General features: G+C 44.9%; 1 protein-coding gene across 5 annotated transcripts in view; it reads right to left on the reverse strand.

Annotated features, from left to right (window-relative positions):
* GRHL2 (grainyhead like transcription factor 2) overlaps window positions 1-25,465 on the reverse strand; it is a 113,771-nt gene that overhangs the window by 87,333 nt on the left and 973 nt on the right. For 3 of the 5 annotated variants that reach the window (XM_006122408.4, XM_006122407.4, XM_006122406.4), the window contains exon 2: window positions 4,103-4,292. In XM_006122408.4, the coding sequence (XP_006122470.1) occupies window positions 4,103-4,292 (190 nt within the window). Of the gene's footprint in view, window positions 1-4,102; window positions 4,293-4,499; window positions 4,607-24,053; window positions 24,275-25,465 lie in introns of those variants that run through there. The other 2 variants (XM_075920263.1, XM_014573299.3) reach the window with 2 other exon arrangements.

Genomic DNA, 25,465 nt, shown 5'->3' on the forward strand with positions numbered 1-25,465 from the left:
CTAGCCCTAAAGAGCACCCTGAGAAACAGAATGAAAATCAACACAGGCTCTCTCTGGATCCAGGTTATGTGACACTCGTGGTAATTTAAAGACACCTTTGCCTCGCTCCAGCCTTCCCTGACTCAAGCACAGGAATGAGACACAAAGAGTTTTAAACATGCCATACAAAAAACCTTTCCTATTTCACTTAACAAAGTTCACTTGCACGATCTCTATGATGGCATAAATCAAGTAGATTTCCATAGTGTCTTTCAGGAAAAACAAGGTACACAATACCTACATTTCTGGAGGAGAAACAATGAGAATAAAAGGCTTTCTTAACACATCCTAAAGAACGTGAAAAAGAACATAAGCCCATTTTTACTTTACACTTAGACTCTCTTGACTCTGCTGTTTGAATTCTGAATGCTTGTGAGCCCTCTTACCTTGCTCAGACAGTCCTCATGTTTTCATTATCCCTAATAGCTCTTCAGGCTTTTCATAAAATGTCAAGGCCCCAAGCTCTTCAAGGCCCTTTTTCTCCAGCTGAATTAGTGGTTTTTTAAAGCAAACTTCTGAACTATTTCCTATTATTTCCAGTTCATCATGGCATTGGACCACCATGACAACAGAGAAAGGACAAACTTAAAACCAAATCAAAATTGTGTTTACTGCCTTTAAAGCACCAAAGAAAAATCAGAAGACATACTCAGGTTTAGAGAAAAACAATACTCACTTGTCCTTCAGTAGTCAAAATTAATATAAAGTATCTAAGATAATTAGAGGCACAGAGGACTGGCATCTGATCTTCACTTGGTTACAGATTGGTACTAAATACTCTTCTCATTGACAGGCCTAATTTTAAATTGTTGAGGTGAATATTGTTGGGTTAATTAAAAACCAAGCGTGAAAAAGAAACCTACTTGAAAAACAGGTTGGCTGCATCTAGACTGGCAAGTTTTTCTGCAAAAGCAGCTGCTTTTGCGGAAAAACTTGCCAGCTGTCTACACTGGCCGCTTGAATTTTCACAAGAACACTGACGATCTCATGTAAGATTGTCAGTGTTCTTGCAGAAATACTATGCTGCTCCCGTTCGGGCAAAAGCCCTCTTGCGCAAATGCTTTTGTGCAAGAGGGCCAGTGTAGACAACGCGGTATTGTTTTGCGCAAAAAAGCCCCGATCACGAAAATGGCAATCGGGGCTTTCTTGCGCAAAATCGCGTCTAGATTGGCACGGACGCTTTTCCGCAAAAAGTGCTTTTGCAGAAAAGCATCCGTGCCAATCTAGATGCTCTTTTCCGCAAATGCTTTTCACGGAAAAACTTTTCCGTGAAAAGCATTTGCGGAAAATCATGCCAGTCTAGACGTAGCCGTTGGGTGTGAAAATGCAGATTCACTGTAAAAGGAATGGGGGGGCAATGTCATGAGCATGAGATGATCGCTGTGGAGTTAATTTCTCATACATGGCAAAGTTGGTTAAAAGCATCATATGGTTTTGCTTTGACTTCAGTTGGAGCCTGAGTCTTAGCAGCAGCCACACTTTGACATTATTAGCAGTACAAGAACAAAGATGGTTTCAAGGTTAAACTACTGGGCCTGGAACTCAGTTTTCAAGTCATGGCTTTGCCAAAGGCTTCCTGAGTTTGATTAAATTCCTTAGGGTATGTTTACACTAGCCACCCTAGTTCGAACTAGAGTGGCTAATGTAGTCATTTGAACTTGCAAATGAAGCCCGGGATTTAAATATCCCAGGCTTCATTTGCATGTTCCCGGTCGCCACCATTTTTAAAATGCCCGGTAGCTTGAACTACCTGCCTGCGGCTACACGCGGCACGGGCTAGGTAGTTCGAATTAACACTCTATGAGTCCATTGGAGTAATGGTAGTTCGAATTTAGAGTGTTAATTCGAACTACCTAGCCCGTGCCGCGTGTAGCCGCAGGCAGGTAGTTCAAGCTACCGGGCATTTAAAAATGGCGGCGCCCGGGAACATGCAAATGAAGCCTGGGATATTTAAATCCCGGGCTTCATTTGCAAGTTCAAATGACTACATTAGCCACCCTAGTTTGAACTAGGGTGGCTAGTGTAGCCATACCCTTAATCTTTCTGTGCCTCAGTTCCCTATCTGCAAAGAGGGTAATGCGCCTTCCTTTCTTCTATGCCTTTGTCTCTCTCATTGTCTATTTAGATCAGGGCTTGGCAATAATTTTTGGTGGGAGGCCAAGGGCCACATTTTTCTGTGGAGGAGGTGTGGGATCTAGGGTGGAGGCTGAGTACAGAAGGGTGCCCGGGGTAAGGGACTGGGGTGCAGGAGACGGTGTGAGGTCTGAGATGGAGTTTGGGTGAAGGAGAGGGTTGTGACCTGAATCAGGGGAATGGGCAGGGCCAGACTAAGGGGTGGGCGAGCCGGGCAGCTGCCTGGGGTGCCAACCGATGGGGGGCGCCTGATGGCAGCTGTAAGGGGCATGCAGCGTCCCTTATAGCTGCCATGAGGGGCTGCGCGCCCGGTGCCTGCAGCGCTGGCTCCCCCACATCCCCATAGCGCCGGCCAGCAGCGCCCTTCCCCTCATGGCCGTGGGGCCCTGCACGGTCAGGCGCGGCCCGCTCTGGGCTGCGCGTCAGCAGCGGTGGCCGGGCCGGGCCGGGCAGCGCATGTGCCAGGTGCCCCAGGGGCGGGCCCTGGGCTGTGCGCCAGCAGCCGTGGCCAGGCAGCGCATGCGCTGTGCACCCTGGCGGCGGGCGCGTGCATGTGCTGTGCACCCGGGGGCGGCAACACGTGCCCAGGCCTGGGGTGCCAAAATGGCTCAGGCCAGCCCTGGGAATGGGGTACAGGGTCAGGGAGCGAGTATGGGTGCAGGAGAGGATTCTGGCCTGGGGAGGGGCTCTAGGAGGAGGTGCGAAGTCTGGGAGGGAATTGTGACCTGGGAGAAGGGGAAAAGGGGGTGCAAACTGCAGAGGGTTCGGGTGGTGACCTGGGGCGGGGGAATGGGGTGCAGGGTCTGGGAGGGTGTTTGGGTGCAGGAGAGGATTCTGGCCTGGGGGAGAGGTACAGGAGGGGGTACAGGACCTAGGAAGGAGTTATGATCTGGGGCAGGGCGATGCAGAGGGTTTGGATGGTGACCTGGGGGAGGGCATTGGGGTACGGATGGGGTAGGGGTGCCAGAGGCAGGCTCTGGCTGGGAGGAGCTTACCTAAGCCTGCAGCAGCCCCAAGGCAGGCTGGGCTCCTGGCCTGCCACAGCCCCAGATCACTTTAAACTGCAGGCTGCTCCCTATACATAGCTCTCAGCTCCAGAAAGGGAAAGAGGCTTGTGCTGCCCCCATCGCCCAGGCCAACCTCCCAGCTCCTATTGGCTGGTTGTTTCCAGAGGCAGGGAGCCGGGAGATCACATTAAGTCTCCGCTCCCTGCAGAGCAGAGAGCCACAGGGACTGCAGCAGCTGTGTGCCTAAGGGTCCTAGCAGGATGGTCCATGGGCCGGATCCGGTGGCTTGGCAGGTCGGATCTGGCCCCCAGGCCATATTTTGCCCAGCCCTGATTTAGAAGATAGTTAATTGGGGCAGGGGCTGTCTCTTATTGTATTTGTACAGCACCCAGCACAATGGGGCCTGAGCCCACTGGGACATCTAGGTACCACTTTAATACAAAGAAATAACAAGAAGCGGGATAAATGAAGCTGCCATTAAGAGAAAGAAACTAGTTAAGGAGTGGGCAAAAATATATAGTTTCAACTTAGCCAAAATGAATCATGATACTATGGAAAAACCTCCAGATGAGCAAGAGATCTACTTTTTAAAGACTACTCCAGGTTTATAAATGAAAAGAAAGCTTAATGATATTCATCAGAGGCTTTTAGAAATGAAAGAAAGCAAGAACACTGTGCTGAGCAAAATAGTGGATGCACGGTTCATTTAAAGTTTGTAATTGTAACTTTAATCCCCAGTGGTAGCTATATCTAAAGGCCTTTAAATCAAAAGGTCTTCTTGAAATGGAGTTTAATGTCAGTATTGAGTGGGAAGAAACTTACTGAGAAATTGTTCTGCAACATAATCCTCCCTCTTGATATGCCTTAATAACAGAGCCCAGCTAGTTAGCATGGTCAGAAGACATATTAATCAAGTTACCTACTTTATAATAATCATACAACAGGCCAAGAGCAGCAGCACTGTCTTCATCTCCATTTATGCTCATCATAGCCTTGGTAGCAGCTGTTAGAGGATTCTCCAGGTATGACTTCCAGGCTTCATCCTCGCTTGTGTAGGCTCGTCTGGTATTGAATGGTGTCTCACTGGGTACTAAGGCCACCAGCCGTTTGTTACTATAAAAACACAAGGCACACAATGGAAATTCAGTAGATATTTTTTCCTTTCAGATCTACAAACCACCTTACAATTTTCTGCTGTATAATCTTTCCAAGAAAGGATGATCAAAAAATATAAGCAGAGTGAAATTGATCTAACAATGTCAAGCAAAGACTTCTGTACTAAACTTGCTGCTAAATCATGTATAAATACTAGATAGATACCTTCAGAACTTAATATGTATCTATGAATCCAGAAGGCTTATCCTGCGTGCATCTGCACCCCAATGATTTGTGTGCATTATTCTCCTCACACTGTTCAATGTATAGTTTAGTATCTGTTAAAATAATTTTCAAATGTTGTAAAATAGCCAATAAAAATGATTAGACCTGTAACCAGTTGACTGAATAAAATCTTAACTAAAAAGTTGATACCAGGGAGCAATGTGACCCAAAACAAATAATAGCAGTATGCAATTGTATCCTTCGCCTAAATTTAAATATAATTAAAGTATATGCTGTATGTAGAGCCTTGTGTGGATACAAAATTTGTATCCATATCCGCAAAAATGAGCCACAGATATTTGCAACTACATATAAAGAGGCTTTCCATGAATTTGCAGGGCTCTAGCTGGATGCTCCATTTAATACACGTTTTATATTAGGGCTATTTTTCTCCCTTCTTGCTTACTTTGACAGTGATTTCAGATCGCCTTTCAATAATTGGATTATCTGTGGTGCAATGAGGAGGAGTGTGCAGCTGGAAGTCAGAAGACCTGGATTTCATGCCCATCTCTGCAGTTGATCTACTGTGGGAAAATCATTTAACCTTTCTGAGTCCCAGGCACTGCCCGTGCAGCGGACTTCAGTCTCCCATATAGCTGTAAACTCTTGGGCTGTGTCTAGACTGGCAAGTTTTTCCGGAAAATCATCTGCTTTTCCGGAAAAACTTGCCAGCTGTCTACACTGGCCGCTTGAATTTCTGGAAAAGCACTGACGATCTCATGTAAAATCATCAGTGCTTTTCCGGAAAAACTATGCTGCTCCTGTTTGGGCAGAAGTCTTTCTCCGAAAGAGTTTTGCGCGAAAGGGCCAGTGTAGACAGCATAGTACTGTTTTCCGCAAAAAAGCCCCGATCGTGAAAAAGGCGATCGGGGCTTTTTTGCAGAAAACCGCGTCTAAATTGGCCACGGACACTTTTCCGCAAAAAGTGCTTTTGCAGAAAAGCATCCTGCCAATCTAGACGCACTTTTCTGAAAATGCTTTTAACAGAAAACTTTTCAGTTAAAAGCATTTTCGGAAATTCATGCCAGTGTAGACATAGCCTTGGAATACACGGGCAAAGCTACTATCTACAAGCTAAGATTTGCAAAAATGTAGTTTGCCCTTGCTTGAAACTAGGGTACACTGAATCTGTGTGAAGTGTGGCTTTATAATGGTTTTTCCCACATACATCAGGAGTTTGCATTGATGTAACTACACTGATGGCTGACTAACAATGGCTGAAATTACCAATGCAGACTAAGCCTCTGTTACTGGAAATGAAAATAACAATGGCCACCTTTATGAAGTTCCTTGTAATCTTAAAGATAAAGAGCTATATAAATGCAAAGTATTATTACCACACACAAATTGTAGATAACCCAGCACTGGGAAAGAAGTGTTTGATCTGGACTGAAAGGCAGATAATCCCATTGTGCATTGGAAGCATTAGGTCAGTGTGATTGTCCAAACTATGCAACTGCTGAAATCTTTTTATACATTTCCTCTTAAAAATTTTATCAGCTCTCCACAGAAGAATCAAGCTGGGTAAAAATGACTTAGAACTGGATGTGCTCTTTTCATTTGCTAGCCTTTTTACTTGACTAGCCTTCAATGTGACTTTTAAAAAAAATCCTTTCAATCTTTTACATTTTTGTAAAATCTGCTCATTTTAAATTTGTGATTTTCCTCCAATTATTTTCTACCTAATCCTTAAACAAGAAAAAATTAATTGAAGTTAGTGGGACTTCTGTTAACACAAACACTTTGCAATATATCCCTATATTTGATCTGAGAAATAGAAGACAGTAAAGGTCACACTGAAGTCACAATCTAGATGAATGCTTCCCTTGCCCTTACTCCCCTGGAATATGCCCTGTCCTACAATTTTCCAGTTACAGAGAATCCCACTGTAAAGTTACTGATAAGCACAAACTTCACTTTGAAGCTACTGATGACTAAATGGACTTTGTAAAGTACAATTTCTTGATGCATAATGAAGGGATTTTTGGGGGATAGAGATTGACATCTCTACAGAACACAGCACTGTTTCCATGTTATTTTGTTTAATGCGAAACAAAATAATCATGGATCAACATTTTATGAGTTGCAGGAGAAAGCACTGCATTACTCCATTATACAAATAACTAGAATAAAGATCTCTGATTATTTTTTCTTTATGGTTAAAATATCTTGACATTAAGATACTCCTTTCCTTTTTGCAGTGCCTTTCCACCATCATGTGGCCTTTTCCTCTATTTCAGGTCTTCTCCCTCTCATTTCCTCATGTATAATTGGGTACCTACAGTTACAGCGAGGGAAACCAAAGCATGTATTTATAATACAAGCAACAGATGTAAGAAACTGCACAGCCTGCTTTCCTTCTCAGCTTTGTATTGTTAGTGACCCTCAACTCAGATTTGCAATCGCCTCTTTCTTTGTGCTTATGAGGTGACTGAAACATTGTTCCCTCCATCAAAGAGCCACTTCTCTCCAGCTAAGAGGTAATTATTCAGTCTTCCTATTCTTCTTTCCTAAAGACAGCTCTCCTTTTACTAAATACATGATGGTTTTATGACAAAGGCAATTTGCCCACTGTGAGCAACACAAATACCATATACTCCTAGGGTATGTCTACATTAGCTCGTTAATACGAGCTAGATAGGCAAATGAGTCAACCGGAGTTGCAAATGAAGCCCGGGATTTAAATATCCTGGGCTTTATTTGCATGTTCCCGTCTGGTCGCCATTTTGAAATTTCACTAGCTCAAACTCACTGCCGTGCAGCTACACGCAACAGTGAAACATTAATTCGAACTAAGTCCTTAGTTATCCTCATGATACTATCTATATTTTTCGGTTAGTTTCTAAGGGCATGTCTAACAGGCTTATTATTTCAAAATAATAACCCTTGCTTATGATAGTTCTACTTTGAAATTGTTATTTTGGGAGTTATTATTTTTTTAAAAATGTCCCAGTGTAGACATGCCCTGCGGTACTACAGGACCATTTGTTGTTTTTTAAGTATTTTTAGTTACAGACTAACACGACTACTCCTCTGAGACTTTTATATATATTTTTATTAGCCTCCTAGGGTATGTCTACACTACAAAGTTAATTCGAACTAACGGACGTTAGTTCGAATTAACTTTGATAGGTGCTACACTAGCGCTCCGCTAGTTCGAACTTAATTCGAACTAGAGGAGCGCTTAGTTCGAACTAGGTAAACCTCATTGTACGAGGACTAAGCCTAGTTCGAACTTACTAGTTCGAATTAAGGGGTGTGTAGCCCCTTAATTCGAACTAGTGGGAGGCTAGCCCTCCCCAGCTTTCCCTGGTGGCCACTCTGGCCAACACCAGGGAAACTCTACTGCCCCCCTCCCGGCCCCGGACCCCTTAAAGGGGCACGGGCTGGCTACGATGCCCATGCCAGGTGCAAGCCTGCCAGCACCCAGCTAGCAGACCCTGCACCTGGCACGGCTCGAGCCAGCCACCTGATGCCCTCCAGCCCTCCCCCACTTCCGGGGACCAGGCTGGCGGCTCCTGGGAGCTTGCCCGGGTCCTCAAGAGGCGGGCACCCACCTGGTCTAGTGCGGACATCGTGGACCTCGTCCATGACCTCCACAATAGGCACAGGAAAGCGGCCGTCTAGGGCAGGAGAGCTGCCAGGCTGGCCACCCAGGAGCAGGTGTGCATGAAAATCAAGGTGGTCCACTGAGACCCCCGACCCTGAGCTTACAATGGCCATACTGGGTCAGACCAAAGGTCCATCTAGCCCAGTAGCCTGTCTGCCAACAGCGGCCAATCCTAGGGACCCTGGAGGGGATGGACCGAAGACAGTGACCAAGCCATTTGTCTCGTGCCATTCCTCTCCAGCCTTCCACAAACTTTGGGCAGGGACACCACTCCTACCCCCTGGCTAATAGCAATCCATGGACCCAACCTCCATGAATTGATCTCACTTCTCTTTAAACTCTGTTCTAGTTCTAGCCTTCACAGCCTCCTGCAGCAAGGAGTTCCACAGGCTGACTATTTGCTTTGTGAAGAACAACTTTCTGTTACTAGTTTGACACCTGCTACCCATTCCTTTCTTTTGGTGTCCTCTAATCCTTCTATTATGGGAACTAATGAAGAACTTTTCTTGATGCACCCTCTCCGCATGCTTTTATAGACCGCTATCATATCCCCCCTCAGTCTCCTCTTTTCTAAGCTGAGACGTCCCAGTCTCTTTAGCCTCTCTTCATATGGGACCCTTTCCAAACCCCTCATCATTGTAGTTGCCCTCCCCTCTCCCACCCTCTCTCTTCCCCTCTCCCACCTCCTTTTCCCAATCTTCCCGAGTTTTGTTCAATAAAGAGAGATTCTATTTTTGACCACACGTTTTCTTTATTTTGTACATCAGGAAGGGGGGCTAGGGAAGGGTAAGTGGAAGGAGGTGAGGGAGGAATGGGGTACGAGCCCCCGATGGGGAGGACTGGGCTGGCTCTGCTGGCTTCTGGGGGTGGATGCTCTCCTGCAGCCCCCCAATTGCCCCCTCTCCCCAGATGGCAGCCTGCGGCAAGTGCAGCCAGACTGATGGCCGAGTGCTGTGATGTGCCCAGTGTGGACACTCAGGGCACTCCAAGCCAGAACTGCTTTGCAAGCGGGGCACCCCTGAGAACTGTCTGTCTGGGGTGGGGGTCGGGTCCCTTTAAGCACAGCCCTCGGCTAGCCTGAGGCAGAAGCTCCCCGCTCTAAGTCCTCCTCTGATGCCCTGCCGGCACTGCTTCCGGTCATCTTTAACCCCGGTTCAGGGTCCACTTAATGTGGACATGCTAGTTCGAATTAGCAAAACGCTAATTCGAACTAGTTTTTTAGTCTGGATCTGTTAGTTCGAATTAGCTTAGTTCGAATTAACTAATTCGAACTAAGTTAGTTTGAATTAGCGCTGTAGTGTAGACATACCCTTAGTCTATGTCTACACTCAATGCTTATTTCAAAATAATTCATGTTATTTCAAAATAACAGAATGTACATCTACATAGCAAGCCCATTATTTCAAAATAGTTTCGAAATAACAAGCCTCTTACTCCCACTTCTGTAACCCTCAATTCACGAGGAGTAAGGGAAGTCAAAGGAAGAGTGTAAACAGTGCCAAAAGCCAAGTTAAGCTACTAATTATCGTAGCTGAAGTTGCATATCTTAACTCAATTTTAGCCCACAGTGTAGACGTACACTAAGGTGCCACAGGACTACTTGTTATTTTTAAGGTTACAGACTAACACAGCTAGTCACTCTGTGACTTCATAGTATGAATGCTACATTATTATTGCAAGATATACCCATTTAAAATTGTAACAGGCTTGTCTGGAGAAATGTTAGACATCCAAATCAGAAGGAATCAGCCTGTAAGCCAGAGGTAGGCAATTAACAGCAACAATTTGCCAGGGTTAGCCCCTAGCAGGCTGCTGCTGCTATATTTCCTGGGCCTCTGTTGGCCATGGATCACCATTCCCAACCAATGGAAGCTGTGGAAAGTCTACCAGAGGCTTAACCTGGACAACCGGATATTTACCCACCCCTGCTCTAAGCACTCAGTCCCAGAGAGGACACATGTTAAAGATATAAGACAGGAGAATTATACTTCAGAGGTACTATAAGTGATGCAATCTATCATCGGAGGTGGGGGGGGGGGGCACTCAGACAGTAAGGCGGTGAGTGCAACTGAATTACCTGTCAATAACTGAATGGTCTGGGAGGTAAAATCTCATGGCAATAGAAATCAGTAGACTAGGATTTAGAGTCTTCCTTCATATTGAACTGAACACGTTCTCTAGAATCTATGGTTTCATATTTAAAAACAAAATGCCCCTCTCCTTTGGTTATAGAGATGGCCTGCAGCATGTAAAACTGGGATGGGGAACCTTTTTTGGGTTAGGGGCTACTGACCCACAGAAATATCAATAGGGGGATGCACAAAAGTATAAGCAAAAAACCCCCAAAAACACTGCAATTCCTGACTGAGCAGCAGAAAGACACTCCCCGCATTCCCCTCGCACACCAGAGACAAGAGGGGTCCAGGCTAGCAGATTTTGTGGACACCCTAGGCCAGTGGTGCTGGGCCGCAAACTGCTGGCTGCTGGGCCGTGGCACATGGCCAGGCCACGCCCATGCCTTGATGATTGGCTTGGCAGGACTCCCGAGAAAGGCCCAGTCTGCCCAGAAACCCCCTTCTCCTCTCCCCAGGATTGTCTCTTCTCCCTGCGTCCAGTGCTGCATTGGCTTCTCTGCATGATGCTGCCTTGATGCGGGGAACACTGCCCAAGTCTGGGGGCGGGAGGGCCCCCAGGACAGGGGTTGCAGCACGGTGGGTTGCTCGCTAGGACCCTGCAACAGCAGGCAGGGACTTTGAGACCCAGGGCTGATCTCAGCTGACTCTGCAGTAGTCAATTATCTGATTAACCGATAAGCAAAAGCTTATAGGTTAATGCTATAGACTACACACATTTCCCTTTGCCCTCTCCCTGCCAGTACATTTTTTAGCAGGTTGGCTCACAGCCTGGCTCAGTACTGGCTTCTGACAGGTCCAGGACCTATCCCTGCTGCAGCTCTGCATTTCAAGTGTATTAAGAGCTGGGTGGGCAGGCAGCCCAGCTCAGTTCTGGCTCACACCAGGTCTGGGAGCTCAAACCCCACCTAGACAGGGGGCTGCTGCCTCTTTCTCAGAAGCAGCAGAACAGGGCAGCAGGTAGCCGGTCTGTGAGGGAAGCTGGTTTTTAAACTGGCTCCCCTTGCAGACCAGCTCCTGCCTGGCACCCCGCACGGCTGCCTCTAATACACTGCCTGCCAGCCCTGCCCTGGGGGTCTACAGAATAGTCAACTAACCAATAAAATGTAATGAGGTTACTCGACTATTCAATTAACCAATATTTAACATCCCTACTCTGGAGCAGGGGTTGCAGTTGGGAGGGGGAATCTCCATGAGGGCCAGTCCCACTGTTCTCCAGGAGCCTCTCCTAGGACAGCGCCCCCAGCCTAGCTAGCCCCTGCCTGGCCCAGTCTCTGCCCCAGTGAGGGCAACACTTGGGGGCAGGTAAGAGAGACCTCCCCACCCCCTGGGGATGGGCCCCTGGTCTGTAGGGGGAGGGTTTGGCCCCAGGCTGCTCCCAGTGGAGCTGGCTGCTATCCTTTCCCAGGGCCCAGGGAAGCTGCCACCAGCTCCCAGAGTGTGTAGACGCTCTCTCGCATTTAAGCTGTGATTACTATGGACGGAGTGGCCACCAGGGCACCTGTGCTTTATCCTGGAGGCCTCTTCTTTCGAAAAAAAAAACCAAAAAACCCTCTTCCCTGTCCACACAGGCTTTTTTCCAAAACAGTTCTTTCAGAAAAAGGCTTCTTCCTCTTAGAAAGAGGTTTACCACTGTCAGAAAAAACCCTGCATTCTTTCAACTTTCTGTTGAAAGAACACAATTGCAGTGTGGACCTTGTTAAGTGTAGATTTCCCAAGAAAATGGATGTTTTTCTGGAAAAACTCTTCTGTGTAGACATACCCCCAGGGTGTGGGTCTGCGTGGGATGGAGGTTGCAGGAGAGGGTTGGGAGTTGGTGGATCTGGGAAGGTAATGGGCTGCAGGAATAGAGTGGGGGTGGGGTGAGTGGGCTTAGGGTTGCGAGGTGTCTGGTTTTCTTCTGGAGTCCGGTATTTGCACTGTCTGTCCGATAGAAAAATTCAGAAAATACCGGACATGTGCAATGTCCGGTATTTTCTGAATTCCCAGCTGGGCGCTGGACGGAAGCCTGGCAGGGGCAGGGGAGTGACTGGGAGGCAGGCCCGGTTTCTACTAGCAACTAGAGGGAGTGCCTGCCAGGAGCGTGGCCCCTTGGACTCTGGCTGCGGTCAGTGGCTGCACCACTCTCCCCAGCCAGCTCCACTTCCCGCCCCCCTTGTCCAGGCCCCCCTTCTCCCAGCCAGCCCCGTGACCCCCCCAACCCTGCTTCCTGTCCCCCCCTTCCTCCCGACTAGCCCTGCAGCCCCCTGACCCGCCCCCACCAGCTCTGCATCCCACCCCGCCCCCCTCCTGGCCAGCCCTGCCCCCCACCCTGCCCATCATCAAGTATGTCAGGTTTTTTGGCAGGGTCTCCCTGGTAACCCTAAGTGGGCTGGGGATTGTGGTGGGGGGGTCTGGAAAGGAAGTAAGCTACAGGAGTGGAAGGAGATGCGGGAGCAGGCTGAGGGTGGGCACATGCACTCCTACCTGGTCTTCCTTCTTCCCCTGCTCCCAATCAACCTCCCCAGCCAAGATGGCAGCGCCATATGGGTTAAAAAGCAGATGGTGTTAAGTAAAGGCAGTTTTTTTGTAGTGGCAAATACGGAAAAGAAAAACACTGGAATCATTTGTCTTGCTCACAGTTTCATTGATGGCCTCGGATTTTAGCCAATATGCTGTATTCTGAGATAAATCAGAAAAGTAATGGGACATAAACATTTCAAAAAATAAAACTATTGTTAGACACCGTGAGGCTCTCAGCTCCCTTTGATCTACTACAGCATTCTATTTATTTTACACTGCACTTTGTGCTGATTCGTGCGGGGGAGGGGAGAGGGGGAGGAGCTAAAACAGAACTGAAGCCTAAGACAGTGTTCTGCTTTGGCAAGAAGACTGCACAGTAATGCTGTGCAGTGTGTGTTTCCTTATTACTTGTACCCCAGCTCTGTGGGCACCTGATAAATAGCAGCAGAGCAGATTTTTCTGCTTTGTCCATGGCCTTTTTCAACAGAATCCTTCTCTGCCTTTTGGTTGCACGCCTCAGAGTAACATCCTTCAAAGTAAGGACAGCCTGCAGACGTACATGTGTAATTAGTATCCTGCCTTTTCTCCACCATCTTTAGGTAGGCGCTACCCTGACACCCAGGCCCACCATGTATTTATTATCCCTTTCCAAAAGTTGGCTTAACAACAACCTTTCTTATATCAGAGGCCAAGATGTCATATGAAAACAGCAAAAATTGAAGACAACCTACCATCTCCCAGCTCACCAAGACTGGGAAGAGATTCTGGGAATGGAATTCCAAAAACAAAGAAAAGACAACAGTTTGTTACTGTTGGCATGGAGACTTCAATTTTAACTGAAACTAGCTGTCCTTTTTCCTCTTCTTTTCTTCCTCCCCGCCATAGCAGCAGACACCTTGTGATGAGCAGGGATAGGGTGCTGCTACCACTGAGGCGACGTCTAGACTATGGTTTTTTTTCCAGGGAACGTGTCTGCTCTTCCGCTTTTTTTTGCGGAAGAGCAAACGCACTCTTTTGGAAGCTCTGTCTTCCTTCTTCCATGAGGAAGAAGGACTCTTCCGAAAGAGGAGGATTTTCTGAAATTTGGCCCAATGTAGACGGGCCAAATTTAGGAAGAGACACTTCCAACAAAACGATTGGAAAAAGGTATGCAAACTGTGGAGCGCAATTTGCATACCTTTTTCCGATAAAACATTGTAGTCTAGACATAGCCTGAGGGAACATAGAATCACAGAATACTCCGATAGATGTCTGTCTAACCTGCTCTTGAGTATCTCCAGTGATGGAGATTCTATACCCTTCCCAGGCAATTTATTCCAGTGTTTAACCACCTGACAGTTAGGAAATGTTTCCTAATGTCCAACCTAAACCTCCCTTGCTGAAGTTTAAGACCAGTGCTTTTTGTCCTATCATCAGAGGCCAAGGAGAACAATTTTCCTCCCTTCTCCTTGTGACAACCTTTTAGATACCTGAAAATCACTATCATGTCCCCTCTCAGTCTTCTCTTTTCCAAACTAAACAAGCCCAATTCCTTCAGCCTTGCCTCATAGCTCATGTTTTCTAGACCTTTAATCATTTTTGTTGCTCTTCTTTGGACTGTCACCCAATTTCTCCACATCTTTCTTGAAATGCGGTGCCCAGAACTGGACACAATACTCCAATTGAGGCCTAATCAGCGCAGAGTAGAGCAGAAGAATGACTTCTAGTGTCTTACTCACAACGCGCCTGTTAATGCATCCCAGAATCATGTTTGGTTTTTTTGCAACAGTATTATACTATTGATTTATATTTAGTTTGTGGTCCACCATGACCCCTGCATCCCTTTCTGCAGTCCCTAGATAGTCACTTCCCATTCTGTATGTAAGAAACTGATTGTTCCTTCCTAAGTGGAGTACTTTGCTTTTGTCCTTATTAAACTTCATCCTATTTGCCTCAGACAATTTCTCCAGTTTCTGCAGATCATTTTGAATGATGACCCTATCCTCCAAAGCAGTTGCAACCCCTCCCAGCTTGATATCATCTGCAAACTTAATAAGCGTACTCCCTGTGCCGATATTTAAATTGTTGATGAACAGAACCAGTCCCAAAACAGACCCCTGCGGAACCCCACTTGTTATGCCCTTTTAGCGTGATTGTGAACCGTTAATAACTACTCTCTGAAAACAGTTATCCAGCGAGTTATGCACCCACCTTAGAGTACCCCATCTAAGTTGTATTTGCCTAGTTTATTAATAAGAATGTCATGCGAGACTATATCACATGCCTTACTAAAGTCTAGGTATACCATGTCCACTACTTCTCCCTTATCCACGAGACTTGATATCCTATCAAAGAAAGCTATCATTTATCCAATCTGCTTAGGAAGAGCTCAAGAGATGTCATGGCATGTTCAGAGAACATCCCAGGAGAGGGATAAATGACAGAGGAGTGGAGGGAAGAGTTCTGACAACATGACAGAAAAAGAGAAGGAAAAGGGCAAGAACATGGCTAGGTCCTCATGTACTCAGCTGTTGCAGATGATGGAAAGGCAAACAACCGTCCTGGAAAGCATAGTGGTTCTCTGGTGAAGCCCTAAACCAAAGGCTATACACCTCTGCAGCACTCTCTCTGCCTCTGAAACCTGCTCATTCTGAGGCAGATCATTTACCACATCCAAGCCCGGACAGAGGTCTTTTTCTAGGCAGTCTGTGGCCCAAGATAAAGAAAATAGTGGTCCTTGAGCCATAGGGCGATACCCTTCTATCATCATCCCAAGATGCAGAGAGCAGTACTGAGTGCCTTACATACATGCATTTGACTTGACTTGCCTATTTATTTATTTTTGAATTTCGAGTTTTTTGTCTGTCTGTGTGTCTGTCTGCGAATCCATTTGTTCAAGAACTAAATGGTAAGAGCTAGGGCCACGAAATATAGTATGCAGCTTCCCCTACTCCTAACTTAAAGCAAGGTCAGGGTTTCCTGGTGCCAGGACAACCAGAAGCCTGTGAAAAAAGGACTATTTTCCATAACATAAAAGGGAGGGACTATGGTTCAGTGGGGCATGATACTGAGAGTGGCCACTGCGGGCAGAGAGCCCACCAAGAGAATGGCCAGCAGGGCCGGGGCTCCCCCATCTTGCCTTTTGGAACACCAGTAAGTAGCTTCTCTTCCCCAAACTGTTTTCTCCACTCCTGCCCTTGGCTGCAACACTGGGGGGCGGAGGGGAAGGCCCTTGGCAGCTAGGGGGAGAAACTGGGGGAGAGAAAATGCCCCAGGCAGCCGGAGGGGATGGGGCTTTGAGCCCCTCCTTACTCCCCAACATTCACTAACACACACACCCTGCCCACAGCCTCCTCAGGGCCAAGCCCTGACTCCTGAACTCCCCACACGCCAGCCCCCTGCCCTGAAGGACCCAGGCTGGGTAAGTCTCCTAATACCCTATCACTTAAAAGTTTTTAATGTGTTTTCCAATTTATACAATCTTATGAATTAGATAAATGTCTATTAGGGATGGTCTAGACAGTACTTGGTCCTGCCATGAAGGCAGGGGACTGGACTCGGTGACCTCTCGAGGTCCCTTCCAGTTCTAGTATTCTATGATTCTATGAATGTTGAATACTTTCTTACTAATCACAAATTTCAAATTGGTGTATTTATTGTTATTTATTAAAAATATACTGAAAATACCTTTGCATGGTTTTGTACCTAGAAATAATTCATGAAAATGCCCAGGTCCACAGATCTAATTTATAAGGTTGCCCACCTTCACATGCACTATAATAAAATCCATCCATACCTTGTGTTAGAAATTCCCACATATAGAATTCTAGAATCCCCATATGCAGAATGTCAAAAGCTTAGCTGCACTGTATACATTAATTCAAGCACAGTGATACTGATTAAAGCTGGTATACATAAGAATATAAGAACAGCCGTACTGGGTCAGACCAAAGGTCTATCCAGCCCAGTATCCTGTCTTCTAATAGTGTCCAATGCCAGGTGCCCAAGAGGGCATGAACAGAACAATGAACCATCCCTGTTGCCCATTCCCAGCTTCTGGCAAACAGAGTCTAGGGCCACCATCCCCGCCTATCCTGACTAATAGCCATTGATTGATCTATCCTGCATCAACGTACCTAGTTCTTTTTTGAACCCTGTTATAGTTTTGGCCTTAATAGCATCCTCTGGCAAAGAGTTGCATAGGTTGACTGTGTGTTGTGTGAAGAAATACTTCCTTTTGTTTATTTTAAACCTGCTGCCTATTAATTTCATTTAGTGACCCCTAGTTCTGGGAAGAGGGAATGGTAAGGCTGGCGTACCCGGAAAAGAAAGGGAGAGCCAAAAGATTAGGATAGGACTCTGGGAAATTCAGCCAGGAATGGGATGGAACAGGCCTTGACTGCTGACAAGAGGGGCCCTGAGGAACCCAGAATTACAGAGCAGGCCCGGATTCCCCCACCAGCCACTGGCAAAGTGATACTGGCAAGGCAGTGAATAGGAAGACTACCTTGAATACTGTGAGAAGAATACTCCTACCCCTGTAATGGGAAGCCCCACAGAGACCTCAGCGGAGGGCTGACTCACAAAAGACAGGCTGCAGTACCTGGGCAAGAGTGGCCATAGTATGAGATAGGATTGGTGAAGACACCACTAGCGTGGGGGTACAGCACCTTGCAGAGCTAATATCCAGGATGATATTAAACTGTGATTTCTAGGATATGTCCTCCGGATACCAAAATACCTGGGAATGGTTATCCAACCAGCTATGCACTCAACTTGTAGTAGCTCCATCTAGGTTGTATTTCCATAGCTTTTTAATGAGGTCATGTGAGACTATCAATAATCCTTACTACATTTTAGATATGCCACATCTACCAATTCATATCCACAAGGCTTCTTATCCTGTCAAAGAAAGCTAGCAGGTTGGTTTGACATTTGTTCTTGACAAATCCATGCTGACTATTTCTTATCAACTTACTATCTTCTATATGTTTACAAATTGATTCCCTAATTATTTGCTCCATTATCTTTCCTGGTGCATAAGCTAAGCTAATTGGTCTGTAATTCTCTGGGTTGTCTTTATTTCACTATTTATAGATGAGGACTATATTTGCCCTTTTCCAGTCTTCTGTAATCTCTCCTGTCTTCTATGACTTTTCAAAGATAACAGCTAATGGCTTTTCTTGGTCAGCTCCTTAACTATTCTAGGATATATTTCATCAGGTCATGATGTCTTGAAGACATCTAATTTGACTAAGTAATTTTAAACTTGTTCTTTTCATATTTTAGCTTCTGATCTTATCCCATTTTCACTAGTGTTCACTATGTTAGGTGTCCAATCACAACCAACCCACTTGGTGAAAACAGAAACAAATAAGTTACTAAACACCTCTGCCATTTCCACATTCCATATATGATTGTTTTCCCCTTTCATTGAGTAAAAGGCCTTCAATGTCCTTGGTCTTCCTCTTGCTTCTAATATATTTGTAGAATGTTTTCATGTTGTCCTTTCTTGTTATCTCTAGCTAGTTTGATCTCATTTTGTGCCTTGGCCTTCCTAATTTTGCCCCTACATACTTACGTTAATTATTTATATTAATCGTTTGCAATTTGACCTACTTTTCAATTTTTGTAGGTCTCTCTTTTTTTTTTTTTAATTTGCAGATAATTGAAGAACTTCTAGTTAAGCCAGGGTGGTCTCTTGCTATACAGCCTTATCTTTCCTACACAGTGGAACAGTTTGTTCTTGTGCCCTTAATAAATATCTCTTAATAAGAGATCTAAGATGTATGTTCAATATCACCTTCCTCATCAGGTTCTGAAGATCACTGGATTAGTTTAGATATGCTTGCAACAGCCTGTTTATGATCCTTATGGTGATGAATATAGTGCTCTCATACATATCCTCCATAGTGCCTGACAGTGCTTTGAAAATGGTGCTGGCTAGCTCACAAAAGCCAGATGGATAAGCCGATGAAATAAGAGGAAGCATGGGAAGTATGTAGTTTATCCCACAGCCCTACAATTCCTTTGCCTGCCAACAGATACCCCACACTGTGCATTGTGAAAAATCCCACGGTGTATTTAGCATAGCTGCAGAGCAGTACACCATGGGATGGCTGACCAGAATGCTGAGCATTATTTAGAAGCATGACAGTTCTGTATGTCTACAACATGAAAATAGCTTAACCACAGAATAACAGTGTGGTGTATGCAAACTATTTGCATCACAGTTGTTGCGGATTGCTTAATACAGCTCACTTAATGCAAATACACAAAATCTGCAACAATTTTCAAGTACAGGCATGCCATTACTGAAAGTTTCTCTCTGATATGCTGATTCTTGTGTGCTGTTGTGTAGTTGCTTTGTAGATCAATATGAGTAAATGTGTGGATCAACAAAACAATCACATTTGCAACTCCATCTCAAATAAATATTTGATTCAAATGATACAATATGATGCAACTAGGTTGAGACACAAGTTAAGAACTAGATATGATATATGTAGCAGCTTGTAGCAGCTGTTAAATAAGTCACCACATTGGTAGGCTGGAGGTAACATGCCATTACACAGAACTGTGAAAAGACATTAAAGGACAGCTTGTCTAAACACAGAAGTTGTGCCAGATTAATTTGATTTTGTGTAATTAAACCAATACGATCTTTGTATGTGGATTATTTTACATCACTTTAAAACTGACTAGGTCAGTTTAGCTTGTGCCTGTAGTTTTAGAGACGTGTGAAACTGATACAAACTAGATTTAAAGCAAGGATCAATGCACAAGTGGCACAGATTTAACTAGATCAGCTAAAAATCACAGCTTTAGTTAAAACTGGTACAACTTTGTCTGTGACTGAGCCTGAGTTAACCTGGAAGGAAAACCCCATTTCAGTTATGTGTAGCTGAAGGGAGAACATATTCTGAACAAATCTGAGTGTGGGTGAATGACCAAAAAAATATTCTTTTGTGATAGGCCCAATTCACAACTGTAAGATCCAGATCTGAATTTTCAACAGATCTGAATGTTTGAAACTGTAGTTCTAGTTTGTACCCACTATGGAAATAGACATAAACTACAAAGTTCTGAATACTGTCCTGACTTTCCTAGAACCTGAAGAGATTTTAATTAAGATTTCTAACTCATCACGCTCTCTATTCACAATATATTTTTGCAAGCAGGAGGTGAAGAATAAAATATACCATTGACTCACTTTGGCTTTTTTGATATTTTAATAGGTATTTTGGTATCGGGAGGACATATCCTAGAAATCACAGTTTAATAGCCAGTAAAATTTGACCCTCAATTAGATGGTAGTGTCCAAAGTTACAAAGAAGCATAAGAATTTCCATGCTCAAGTGAGAAAATAGTCCATTTAATCAGATGTTTTGTCTCTAGTAATGGACTATACTAAATCTGCAGAGGACAACACAAAGTCCTCATAGTACACTTCACCCCAATTTTACAAACATGTTTATACATGGGTAACTGCAGAGCAGAGTACAATATAAGTGTTTAGACTACAGGGAAATTAGAAGTAAAAAGATACCAGACTTCTGGTTCAATCTGCAGTCCTTCCTTAATCAAGCAATGCTCCTATTGAAATCAATAGGAGTTTGCCTACTAAGGAGTGCTAGAGTGGGACTATTGTAATTCTAGGGAAATGTTTCTTTTCCAATATAATGACAAATCTAAACAAGATCAAACATGCTGAATGACTACACACAATTATATTGCCTATGCTAACCTCTGAGGGAAAGTAAAGTATACTGTGAACATGGGTATGTTATTAAATATGTCAAAGTCAGCTACAGAAAAGTATTTGACACAGAAGTTTAAAAAATATACAGTAAAACCTGCACTGAGGTCACCTTTAATGATCAGTTTCCTATCTTAAGCAAAGACTGTGAAGTATTGCATTGGTTCCAAATACAGTTTTGTTTCTTAATTTAAAACAATTTCTATTAGGCAACCAATTTTTGGTCCCTTGGGTAGTTACAGGTGGCAGGTTTCACTTTTATTAAGTAGGACAGAATTATGTTGTATATCTTCAAAGAACTGGAGGACTTTCTGGATTTGCACTGTGCACTCGATTCAAAGCCTAATGAAGTCAATAGGAATATTTCCATTTACTTAAATGGGTTTTGTATCAAGCCCTCTGTCTGGGTCTATCTTTGTATTTTGATTCTTTTGACAGAAAATATCATACACGACTGTTTAACCGGCCTCTCTGTGCAGGTAGCCCCACAGTGCTTTTTTAATCTTCAAGTAGCAATGACAAAACTTCCTGGATGATTTGATGTATTTTATGATTTGTTCCTGAAGCTCTTATTCACTCAACACTCTCACTGAAGTTAATAAGAATTCAATAATTATAGCATCAGCAATGCTAAAGAGACTTTCTAATTTGAAGATGCAACAATCCTATGGAAAGCACAAATTAAACAGTCCTAGCCTCTTTCCGGCCAAGACTTCTCACAATGATAATAGAGCAAATTATCAGAAAAATCTTAGTTTATTTCAAACATTAAATAGATATAATCCTTCAATTCTAGGGACAGAATTGCATTCTACTACAGGTTGTACTTCCCTGGTCTAGCACCCTCAGGACCTGACTTGTCCCAGATGAGGGCTTTTTCTGGACCAGGGGTGATCATTTCAGGTCTCCTGCTGCTGTGCCTCTCCCCCTCTTTCCTGACTCCCCCTGCAGCGCAGCTCTTGGTCCCTCCCCAGCCCAGTAGAGCTCATACAATGGCTTCTAGCTCCTGTGCCTTCCTCCATCCTGCCCCCTACCTGCAGCCCAGCTGAGCCATGCGCCAGCTCCCTGCCCACCTCACACAGCCAAAATGAACCATGAGCCAGCTCCTGGCTCCTCTTTGTAGCCCAACTGAGCCACGCACTGGCTCCCAGGACCCAGTCCCCCTGCAGTGCACTGAGACTCTCTGATCCTGGAACATCTGTGGTTATGCAGGACCACAGATGTTGCTGGACCAGAGAATCCTGGATTTTAGAGGTGCAACCTGTACTATAAGGAAAAATAGCAAGTCCAGATGCTCTTCTTCATGTCTACTGGAAATATCACATAATCAAAGGAATCTGCACTGAATTGATATTTCTCAAAAGACAGCTAGTGTCAACTGGTTTCAGGTGATTTCCCATTCAGAGACCCCATTCATAGCAAGGATGATGAGTTTTTGAAGGTGTCCAAGGTGAGAGTACATTCCCACCAATATGCCTCCACAGTCCTTCCCCAGTGCACAGAAGGCAGGTGACTATTCAAGGTTTCTTCTCTAGTAACAATTGCCTTTCAGAAGTATTCCCTCTCTCTCTGAGCTTTCATATGAGGTGGGGGCCTCAGTCTCCAGCCCTATGAACCGGCACAGTTGCAACAACAAAATATGCCTTAGATCACAATGTGTCTGTTAGCTAGCTTTATTCTTAGTAATATTTTATGTCTGAAAATTCTGCACAATCCTTATTGTAAGTAAGTTTTGTGTTCAGTATTAGAATCAAATGTCTTGGTTATCTATTACTAGCAGGTGAGGCCCCTTGTTAACTGGGCAAAATCATTTTGCATAGATTAATCTTATAGGAAAGTTCAAGAAATGAAATATATGTAAAAGAATGTTTTATTAATGTGCTTGCAAAAAGGAAATAAAAGAACAGTTTTAAAGTTCCAGTTCTACTTCATACATTATTCATTTTATTGAATAATTACTATACATAGTAAATTTGAATCAGAAACTTGTAAAGCTTCCATTACTCTTTCCATAATTAATTTGAATTATTTTCTGATTTGTAACAGTAACAATTTTCTTTGTACTAAAATGACAATTCAATAGGCAACTTGATTTTAATTATGTTAGAAAATATTTTTATGAACTCTAAGCATAATAGTCATGACTTTTTTCCAATGAAAAACAAATAATTATTTAAATCTTTCACCTAGCATATTCTGGTGTGTAAAGTAGTGCATTCAGCTAATTTACATGGCAGGACTGTTTATGCAAAATTAGGTATCTGTAGGTAATCGCAAAGTATGACTTTATTTTGCACAAAGTCTGTCATATGGACCATGCAAATCTTGCACCAATCTTCCACACACACCCCTGCTACACAGAAACAAGAATAGGGCATCTTTTCATAGGTATCTTCAGTCCTGCTTCTCTCAGCATATTAATATTACATAACAGAAAAAAAGCACATCCAATTAAACTGACAGGAATGAATTGACATCATGATAATGAATGTCTCTTCCTTATTTTACCCTTTGGATGCACGGGTGGGAAGAAAGAGACAGAGACAGAGAGAGAGAGTAAAGGGAGATGCTAAAAGAAATAAAGGCTACAGGTTAGATTTAAAATAGATATCATTATATACTGAATATATTAAAGCAAAATAGACTTCCTTCACACAAAAATATTCTTCATTCTGCACTGCCATCATTCTTGATAAACAGCTTTATTTTTCGTAATGATTCACACCTATGTTTACAAAGACCAGTGACGTTTTTCCACCTTTTATTTCCTCTTCAAACTCTCCTTCCCCTTCACCCAAGATTTTTCTAAGCCTTTCACAGACACAATTGCTGAGGGCAGATGTTGATGTCTGAAAGGTATACGGCCCCTAAAACGTTTCTGTTCTTCTGGTGTTCCCCACTGGGTGGCTAGCAGGTTACAATAACAATGACAAATGCATACTTCTGCATCTACTCCTCCATCTTCCTCTCTTTTGCTTCAGCGCTTCTTGAGCTGACAAGACTTGTTCCTCACCTCACCTGACTTCAATTCCACTCCAATTTTCTCATTAGTCCACTGCCCCTCCACACCAGTAAAGGACCTCTGTCACTAAGATCATTCTCTTTGTCAAGCATAACAACCTCTTTCCCTTCTCATCTTCGTTAATATACCAATTATTTTTAATATACCCATTATTTTTAATAGTCATTCCCTCTTGTTTCTGAGCTTTTTGACACTTTCGTTATCTAGTTCGCCTCCTGCTTTTATCACTGCTCTTTCTGCTGCTCTTCCCTTACCACTAGCCTAGCTCAGGGCTCTGTCCTTGTTCCTCTCTACATACCTTACCCTCTAGTTCTCTGGCTTCAATTCCCATCTGTGCTCTGTCAATTCCCAAATTTCGATCTCCACTACAATCCCTTCCCTTCTCTAGTGGCTCCTTCTGCCAGTTGATGCTCAAAGTGGCCAAGACTAAATGTGTCACCTCTCCATTCTAAACCATCCTTTCCTTTCCCTTTCTGACTAGTCTCCTTACCAGTTCCTCTTCCACCCCATACTCTCAGGCTGTCACCAAATCCTGTTGAGATTTTTCCAGTTCAACGTCTCTGAAATCAGTCCCTCCCTCTGTCCACACGAATAGTCTTGCCAGTAGTGTCCTTACATTGCAAAGTCCTGCCTCCATGCCCCACGGCAGGATATCTGACACCCCCACTGGCCTGGCCTCCCTCCAACCACATATCCACAGCTTGGCTCATTCTCTCCTTTCTTCCCCACAACTTGGGTGCCGCTCCGCCCCTTTCTCCCTATCCTACCCCCTCATCCCTGCTCAGCCCACCCGTCCTTCTCATGCCCATGGCCAGCCACTCCTCTGTGCCCTCGGTTCCTCCATTTCTGATCCCTTCCCTCCTTCGGGTCTCCCCCCCCCCCCGCCCCTTTCAAGCTCCCTTTTCTCCTTCGGGTTCCCTGTCCCCAGCTCTGGTGTGTCCCCCCTCCCTTCCCCTTCTTTGGATCCCCCTCCATCCTTTGGATCCCCTGTCTCCCCACCCCCGCTCTGGTGTTGCCTCTCCTGCAAAGGTATCTCCTCCAGTTTCCCTCCACGCAGATCCAAACCCTCCCTCGACCCTGATCCAGCCGCGCTCGCTGGCTTCCCCAGCGCGGCGCATGTTGGGCCTGCAGGGCCCCGCACATGCCCGGAAGGCGAAGGCACTTTCTGGCCAGAGCAGAATCTGCTCCTAATCCTGATCCCCAGCCCCGGCCTCCTGCAGTAGCCTGGCCCCTTTCCCTGCGTCGGCGGCCTCTGCAAGACCCGCGGCTGCAGCCTGGCCCGAAGTCACGAGACAAAACTAGAAGGACCCGGCGGGTTTTCGCGCACCTCGTCCGAAAGAAGGGGAAAAGCAACTCCCCGAGACACCCAGCCCCTGCCCCGCACACACTGTGTATGTGGGGGGAATCGGGTGAGCGGAGGCTGTTGCCCAGACAGGTACTCTACACCCGTGTGAGCCCGTTTCCCCCTCGCACACAAGCTGCAGTCTCGTGGCCTTCCAAGCTCGCGCAAAAAGTTCGATGCAACTTTTTAAAGTTTGTCTTTTGCGATTTGTTTTCACTGTTAACCCAAACCAGGGCATTGTAAGGTCCTTGTCAGCGCGCGCGCGGCGAGGGGGGGGGGGTCCTTGGATTAAATATATGGACAGGTTTGTTTTAATTACGCACTATTGGAAACATAATAAATGGTGGCGCTTCTTGGGCCAATTGATTATAAAAATTATAACTTCAGGCAGGCGGGGCTAGAGGCCTGGGCGCTGCAAAGACGTCCAGGTTAAAAACAATTTCAGGTTCTCTAGAGCCTGGGAACTGTATGTGTGCAGGTAGGCATTCAAAGTGACAAGCAGCTCAGAGAACAACGGTCGGACACGGCTGTGCCTGGATTCCCTGACTCTCCTTGGGAAG

The sequence above is a fragment of the Pelodiscus sinensis genome, chromosome 2 (assembly GCF_049634645.1).
Source record: "Pelodiscus sinensis isolate JC-2024 chromosome 2, ASM4963464v1, whole genome shotgun sequence".
Lineage (NCBI taxonomy): Eukaryota > Metazoa > Chordata > Testudines > Trionychidae > Pelodiscus > Pelodiscus sinensis.